Genomic DNA, 9,230 nt, shown 5'->3' with positions numbered 1-9,230 from the left:
TGAAAGGTATCCAATATAACAATATGATAAATCCGATTTGAGTAAGCTCTACACTTTTTTTAATTAAAAATGTAAAATATACTTTTATATGGCTTTATATTGATCTATATTCTTTTGTTAGTTCGTCGTTAACAACTCAAATATGCAATTCTAAAAGTTATTTTGCCGATTGCGTTCAAATAATGAATGTTTTGCATACGGCAACCAATAATACACACACTATCATGACAAGGCCCAAGTAGCATTTGGACGTTTTCTAACGTCGCGTATACGTCGCGTTCAATAAACCCGACGTCGGGTACCAACGTCGGTTCGACCGCCTGACGACCCTTATTTGCACCTAAATGGGAAATACACATTCGGGTCGCCTCGACGTCGGTATCTGACCTAATAGGGAATGTAATTCTACCAATTACCAACGTCATATTACGTTGGATTTTAGTTACTTAAAATTCGTCGCTAAGCACTTACGTTACGTTTGGTTTCATATTCGCTACCAAGAATACATAAAAACCTAACCAAACTACCTAATTACAAATGGATTCATAATCACTCCTCGAATAGAACTATAAGTGCCTATCTAATTTCATATTATAATAATTCTGAATCATTAATCCAGACATCAGTTTTGTCAACGGAAGTCACTGATTTGATATATCTGATTAAAATACTCCGAAAAACAACGAGCGCCTTCAAAAGTAGGTAGATTTATGAAACTTATGGGTCTGCTGGTTTGGTTTGGTTTGGTTTGGTTTGGTTGGCTTTTTGGTGTTTTTATAAAAAACAGCTTAAAATAACAGCTTAAAAATAATAGTTTTTTTTTATTTTATTGCTAAATATCTGAAAGAGTATGAGGCGGTCACCGCCAGGCGTATTAACACAGTTGCAAGTTGCAACAATGACATGCTCGGTGGTAGTATTTCCAGGGTGTCAAAACATTTCTAAATATCGATTGTTATCTAAAATACCTCTCTAAAAACGGTCGTTGTTTACAAATAAGAGCTGTTTACAAATTGCGATATAAAAAAAACAAAATTTCGCCACTCGTCTATACGTATACATTCCGATCTACCTATGCCTTGCTCCTCGATCGGCGTAGATCCTGAATTGCGTAGCAGTGTACAGGGTGCATCTCACTCGACGGGCGAGAGGCTCTTAGTTATAATTTTACCATTTGCTGTAAAAAAATAGCAATATAAGAAAATGTGTAGTATATTCTTCATAAGTAAACCAACTACACACTAGAGTTCGAATTAATTTTACACTTAAACTAGCGTGTACCCGCGACTTCGTTCGCGTCGAATTAATAATTTGTAATGGTGATGATAAAGCAAAGCAAGAATTTCTATTAACATACAGACTGGATAAAATTTTCGCACATTTGCCAAAAATAAGCTTTAAACGTCGAGCAGTTTAAGCAGAATCGTGGTTAATCAATTACTCAACTTTTTGGAACACCCTGTATTATTTTTTAAAAAATTTCAAAATATATAAAAAAAACAAAATAAATTATGCGTGTCCAAGCGTTTTCCCGAAAGACTAACCGTTTTTTAAATAACAAATATTGTAATATTTAGGGGCGTTTTCATCCTCTTGGAATTTAAGATTCGAGAAACCCCTCCTTATCGAACCTCAACCCCACAGTCAATCCGTTTACCAAAAATCAGCTTTATACGTCAAGCAGTTTAAGCAGAATCGTGATTACTCAATGGTCACATTTTATGAAACACCCTGTATATATTTTTTAAAAATCTTAAAATATGTAAAACATCGAAATAAAATATACGTGTTTAAGAGTTTTTCCGAAAAACTCACCGGTTTTTAAATAAAAAATATTCTAATATTTGAGGGTGGTTTCATCCCCTTAGAATTCGAGTTTCGAAAAATCCCTTCTTATCGAACCTCTACACCCTAAAGTCAATCCGTTTTCCAAAAATCAGCTTTTTACGTCAAGGGCTTTAAGCAGGATCGTGATTAATCTATGACCAGATTTTTCAAAACACCCTGTATACATTTTTAAAAAATCTTAAAATATTATTCTGAATATTTTTCAGAATAAATAAATACCTAAATATTGAAACTTAATAACGTACTGAAACATACAGCGCCATAATATCTCGACCTCCGCCCGTTATGCTCGTAACAGGTTAAAGAGGTATCTAAAACAACTGATGCGTTATTCTCCAACCTGTTTCGAACTTCCATCGACAATCGACCGATGCAACAGCGTTCCTTTACCACTCCGATTATCTCGACCGCCACCCTGTTATGCTCGTAACAGGTTGAAAAACAACGTATCTAAAATGACTGCTTCTCCAACCCGTTGCTAGCCTCCATCGACAATCGACCGATGCAGCAGCCTTCCTTTCCCACTCCTGTTATCTCGACCGCCAGGCGTTATGCCCGCAACTGTTTCAAAAAACCTGCTTCTTTTATATCCTATTATTTTTAAGCTGTTGTAAGCCCAATACGACCGTCGACGGGATCGACCGAAGCAGCTACGTTCGCTGTAGCGCATTCCCCACTCCGTTGTCCGTTGTCTCGCCGCCTGTATCGATGGTTGACGAAATAACATGTTTTCCATCCATACTAGAGATGAGCGATATCGTGATTTTTTAATCACACTGATATTTGTTACTGTGATTTTTTAATATCAGTGATTTTTAAACGTGATGTGATTACAGTTTCAATAAAAATAACAAGTGCTGTCGCTCCGTCCCCGTTGCCCCGTTCCCAGTTAAGGCGTAATACTCACGTGTTTATTTATACTTTTTTTAGATTTGCGATAAAAAGTTTGGGTTTGATTCATTTATCCAGTATTATTCAGTCAAGTTGCATTTATTATCGGCTACATGCCGGGTTACAAGGTTGCGGTTTGTTTTGTTTATTTAAGAATAAGTGTTTTTCTAACCTCAAAAAATAAATAATTTTATTGCAGTGATATCAAATCTCAAAGATTTAGCCGAGTATTCGTACGATCCGTACTTAAAACGTTAAAACATTAATTGAAGAATATATTAATATCAAATTTACATCAATAACTTCAAGATTGACGACGTACCTAAAATGTACCATCACCGTTTATAGTTTAAAAAAAAAACGATAATAAACGAAAGCGAGGCGGCCGGCACACAGTGGGGTATTTGACACAGATAGTTGATCGAATTTTTTTTTATGTAGACTTTATATAAATTATTGCTATTTTCATTTAAAGAGGAAATAATATGAAAAAAATAAAGGATAATTCGTCGATTCTAAAAAAAAGAAAGAAAAATCACTGTTCCAGTGTTTCCACGGTCAATGCCACTAATGCCAGTAGTAATATCGCAACTAATACTACTAATGCTATGATTGATCCGCGAGCAATGCCCATACCACTAAAGTCGTTACTAATACCAAATTGTGCTATACTGCTAATGGCACTAATGCGATCGCTTTGTACACAACAATGCCATCGCGGTTTACACCTCGCATTAGTATATCACTGATTGGTAAATTAGAGGAAACCAAGAATGTTTTTCTCATTTTATCAGCAAAGTCGCAAAAAGTCGCAGTATTTTATTTTACTGTATGAAAGCCCAATGTTTACTAAGTAAAAGGTATATAGACAATATGCTGAATTCTTCGAAATGAGCAACTAAATCTCTAAGTATAATAAAAATGTCACAAATTTAATCAAATTTTCTGAACGCCTAACTTTTAGTTGCAAAAAAAATCGTTAGTATAGAGAATATGAAAATAAATAATACGTTTTTGTAGAATACATACCTGCAGCTTGCTCAGCCATTTTCAATCAAAACAATAATATAAACGTAAAAAGAGCACAAGAACAACAACAATTTATAATTTTAAACATAAAATTTAGCCATTTACCTCTTATCTGTAAGAAGTAACAACTTTGACAATTCGGTGAAACAAATGAATGCAACTAAACACACCCATAGCAACGCCATTCATGGCAGACATTATTTAACTTATCATTTATCTTTTTTTGGGAAATCTTAAACACATTTGCTTTTTCGAATTTCGATCACCTTTTTCATGCTAATACCCCACCGTGCGGCAATGGTAATCGGTATCGGTATTTCCATTTGGTTTATCTAATACTAAATACTTAACGGATACACAAGTCTGTCGACTTTTTGCTAGTTTGCGTAGTGTGAAAATCACATATCAATTCACGCTTTCTTCTCAAAAAAAGTAACGATAGTGATATGTGATTTTTAAATATCAGTGAAAAAATCACAGTTCGTGAAATATCGCTCATCTCTAATCCATACTAGTTGTTTTTTGGAATTGCTTCGAGCAGCATAGAATTTCAGGGCGCCGACTTCGTTTTTCGTTTCACGAGCGGCCGATCTCTACGTGTCGTTATTTTATATCTGTTATTTTTTAGAAGTAGTAACGGTTGCGTTATGTTATTTCTAAATAATTGTTATAAAATAACAGATAGTTAAATAACAACCCATCACTAGTACAAATGACTAATCCTCTAAAACAGTTTACACACTATTTCAATGATTGTGGATCTCTCCATATTTTTCATTGTCAATCTCTCCATATTTGTAACATCATGATTATTGCTTGTTCCCAGTAATTGTATGTAGAAAAAAGTCGTGGGTGTTTGAGAAGGCTCAAAAGGAAACAATTATGTTTCTTGCGATGTTTCGAGACTTTATTGTCGCTTCTTCTGGCACTCAAACATTTAGTATTTCAAATGCCTACAAATTGATTCGTGGCGATACCAACTAGTCACACCATAAGAAAAATACGCGGAACGAACAGAAACTTGGGGTATTTTTTACACGATGCAAACCGTTCTCAGTTTGATGAGGTACTCAGTATCTTTTCTACATATTATTAAATTTCGGCGCTACTGGCTTCTTAACTTAGCGCATGTATAACGTTTTTGGCTGCCTTTATTGCACATAATTCAATAATGTATAGATGTAGAACATTATACAAAGAAGATATCAATGATACAAATGTTTTATGAACAAGCGGTCTCTTAGACAAGGGAAGAGAGGGGACAGGTAACACGACAGCTGAAAGTGAGGCAAGTTGTCACCACGCGAAATTCTCCAATGGCGTAGCATCAGAAATTAGCTTGTACCTAGACGGTACAAAATATTTATTAAAACGTAAACTAATATATCGTTCATTTTTGAGTAATGCATATACAGTTTTGTATTTTATAGTCTCACCTTTATAATGAATATCTAAGTCGATAATGCAAAATTTATTTAACAGTCACAGTGGACTGATTATCAAGACAGTTATTTATTTATTAACGAGTGTATAATGTATAATTAAATAAAAAAAATAATATAATAACATCTATTTTAAACGTGTATATACATATATACTGTATGATCGAAAAAAAACGGCGTCTTGTTTGTTTCGAAATGACAATTTCACAAATAAATATTAAAAATTACATTATTCATTGAATCCGTAAGCAAGTGTGAAGGGAATTGGCTAGTTTCATTATTATACAGTTTAATCGAAAAAAAAACGACGTCCAGCTGGCTTGTAAATTACGATCGATGACATTCCCCATATAATTCTACATATAAAATGACATAAAAACTATACAAAACGACATCGAAAAAAGACGGCGTCAGCGATGGCTATGAAATGAAGATCGCTGTCATTTTATATGTAAAATTATATGGGGAATGTCGTCGATCGTTATTTACAAGCCAACTGGACGTCGTTTTTTTCGACCATACGGTATAATAATGAATCTAGCCATTACCCTTTTCACACTTGCGTACGGTCGTGCGGATTCAATGAATAATGTCATTTTTAATATTTGTTACCTTCAATCATAAGAATATCCTATTTTTAAGAATATCTGAATTTATCCACAAAAAAATAAAACAATTCTAGAAGCTTTGTGTTATTTTATTTATTTTTAATTTTTTATTAATTACTCACTGAAACTATTATTATACACTTAAATTAGCAATTTTTTTAAAAGAATATATAAAAAATATATGTATGTAGTAACAAGTAGCCCACCACAAGTTTGTCCACACCCAACAAATCTTGGCAGGTAAATTTAAGTTTTATATAACAACTATACATATAGATTTTTTATCACTAGAATTTTTTATTTTTTTATAGTTTACAATTATTTTACATATTTGATAACAATACTTCATACATTTTTTTACATGTAAAATATATAAAAAAATGTTTATTGCGGAAGCGGAAATTGTATTTCTCTGATTATAATTCCCTACGCCACTGGTGAAATACGGTCTGAGTAGCAATATTTATAGTTTCAAACATTAATTATAATACAGGATATTGAAAATACTACTTGGAATTATTAAAAATAGTTTGGTTTGGATGTGGTACAAGACATATTAAAAGCATTTTACATATGTTTACTGCTATAATGAAAAAAATGTACATTTTATGACCACATAACAAAAGTTGTGTATCGGTTTTTACCTGTGAAATGTAATTCCAGCCACTTTTTTCTCGCTTCGGCCTTTGCAGCCAGACGCTGAACATCTCACCATACTAAACAACACAGTTTATAAATTTAAAACAAAACAGTTGTGACAAAAAAACATTAAAATTCGCTCGGTGTCACCTCGAAATCTTGTCACCAAAGTATGGCCGCCGATCGAATTTTGGCCTCACTAACCGATAACGGGAGAATATGCGTGTTACCCGTCCCCTCTCTTTCCTTGTCTAAGAGCGGTCTTTTACTTTAGTAATATTATTTAATAATTACTTTAGTAATTTTATTAATAATAATTTCCCATAAGAAATGTTTGTTAGACATACAAAGTTTACGTGATAATACAACGATTCAAAGTGCATTTAAAAGTTAACATACATTTTAGTAATACAATAGGTAAATGATATGTCGGCTATTCTTTTTTCTTAATGTATTGGTGCTGTACCACTTCCAAATCACAATATAGTTCTAGGAGCGACATGCTGCATACGAATTGAAATTAACTTAAAAAAAAATCTTATGTTATATCTATTTCTGTTTACTAATAAGATTTTTTTTTATTCAGGAACCCTGGCTGCAGTATCTGATGGCATGACATACGGATGGACATCCCCCATGATTCCCTACTTTACCGAGGGCGAGGGTCACATCCAAATGACCCAGCAAGAAGCCCAATTTATGGAGACGATCAACTTGCTAGGAAGCGCCTCGGGTTTGCCTTTCGTCCTATTTTCCGTAAATAAAATCGGACGAAAAAAATCCATGCTGATAGCCTCGTTTCTCGGATCCCTTTGTTGGCTGACTCTTATTTTCGCGCCGAACAAAGAAGTTATATATGCCGCTCGATTTTTCGCAGGAATGGCCGGAGACATGTGCTTTGTTGCGGCACCGATGTACGTTGCCGAGATAGCCCACCATCGAATCAGAGGCTTTCTATCTGCTTTAATATATCTGATGATGCTGCTCGGAGTTATCATTGTATATACTACAGGAGCATATGCGCCATATTATGTTCCACCCCTAATAGGAATCGTTTTAACGGTATGTCAATGTATTTTCTTCCCATTTATGCCAGAATCTCCTTATTATTTCGTCTATGTCAACAGAATAAATAACGCTAGAAAAGCATTACAAAAGTTACGACGGTCTTCAGATGTAGAAACTGAACTAAACGAGATAAAGAAATCAGTTGAAAGACAGCAACACGAGAAAGGAAGAATTCAAGATCTGTTCTTAAACAAAAACAACCGAATTGCGTTGATAATAATGACAGTGTTGAATCTTGGTCAACATTATTCAGGAATAACTATAATGGTTATGAATCTACACACCATTTTGGAAGAAGCAGGATCAACGTACATTAACTCTTCAGTTGCTGCTATTATTTCTTCCGTCATTATGTTGGTCGGAGGATCAACAGCATCTGTGATAATAGATAAATTTGGACGAAAATTTCTTTTAATAACGTCAAGTATAAGTACCGGAATAGTGTTAACGTCAATTACAGTTTTCTATCAATTAAAGTACAGTGGTTATGATGTAAGTAGGATTAGTTGGATCCCAGCGGTTGCTTGTATGCTATTTGCTGCAACTTTTAAACTAGGCCTAGGTTTAGTTCCGATAGTATTAACCGCAGAAATATTTCCTACTAATATTAAAGCGATTGGTATGACTGTTGCTGAAATTTGGTATATTGTAGGAGCTGTAACATCAGTAAATGTGTATTCTTGGTTATTTGAAAGTTACGGTCTACATGTTCCTTTCTACATTCTGACTTGTTGCAGCTTTTCTATGTGTCTGTTTACCATTTTCTTTGTACCTGAAACAAAAGGAAAAACACTAGATGAAATCCAAATTATGTTAAGTGGTAAATAATATATATTTACAGCGCTTTCACATGCGACGGACCGTCCGCGACGGAGCGTCCGTGAACTCGAGTAAGTACCATGAGTTTATATGAACAATTTCACATGAGCGCGTATGCTCCGTCCGACGGAGTTTGTTCAACGGCTATTTTGAAAAAACACGACCGACGGTCCGTCGCATGTGAAAACGCTGTTACTGTATTTATTATTTGTTTTTTATCATATTCGAGATTAAAATATCTAGATCTAATTGCTCATCTGTTATCTGAGTTCACGTTAGTCACATACTTGACAAATGCAATTTAAATATATTATTTATTAAGACCTATTAATATGATTGTTTCTTTTTTAGTTTTTTTGAATAAAGTCAATCCAAGAAGATGTTTTATTGATATTTTTACCTTTTAACATATACTTTTTTTCTTAATATTAAGTGGCCGTCCTATGCCGGAACACTGCGACCTGTTAGGCCTAAAAAAACATCCAGTTGGCTTTGAAATAAATATACTTAGATGACATTCCCCAGGAAATGTTACATATAAAATGACATCGATCTTCATTTCAAAGCCATCGCTGACGCTGTTTTTTTTTGATCATATTTTATGTATAAGTATAAGGAATTTACGTAGCCTGCTCATCATTTAATAAGCTATTGCATATTTTTACTACAGGAGCCTATGCACCATATTATGTTCCACCCCTAATAGGAATCGTTTTAACGATATGCCAATGTGTTTTCTTCCCATTCATGCCAGCATCTCCTTATTATATCTCCTATGTCAATACAATAAATATCGATAGAAAGGCACTACAAAAATTACGATGATCTTCAGATGTAGAAACCGAACTAAACGAGATAAAGAAATCAGTTGAAAGACGAGAAAGGA

The 9,230-nt window shown here is 34.1% G+C and overlaps 1 protein-coding gene across 1 annotated transcript; it reads left to right on the top strand.

Annotated features, from left to right (window-relative positions):
- Nucleotides 1–7,023: 7,023 nt before the first annotated feature.
- On the top strand, nt 7,024–8,724 carry LOC115880722 (facilitated trehalose transporter Tret1-like). The gene has a single exon (XM_030898001.1). It carries the CDS (start codon nt 7,070–7,072, stop codon nt 8,351–8,353), a length of 1,284 nt encoding a protein of 427 aa, XP_030753861.1. The 5' UTR covers nt 7,024–7,069; the 3' UTR covers nt 8,354–8,724.
- Nucleotides 8,725–9,230: the final 506 nt, after the last annotated feature.

Source organism: Sitophilus oryzae, unplaced genomic scaffold, assembly GCF_002938485.1.
Source record: "Sitophilus oryzae breed Bouriz unplaced genomic scaffold, Soryzae_2.0 scaffold_1651_pilon_pilon, whole genome shotgun sequence".
Lineage (NCBI taxonomy): Eukaryota > Metazoa > Arthropoda > Insecta > Coleoptera > Curculionidae > Sitophilus > Sitophilus oryzae.
Note: the sequence above shows the minus strand (reverse complement) of the source record. Positions and strands in the feature narration are given on the sequence as shown.

Excerpts from the sequence above, each read along its gene's own strand:
- LOC115880722 (XM_030898001.1), top strand. The coding sequence starts at position 7,070 with ATGACATACGGATGGACATCCCCCATGATTCCCTACTTTACCGAGGGC.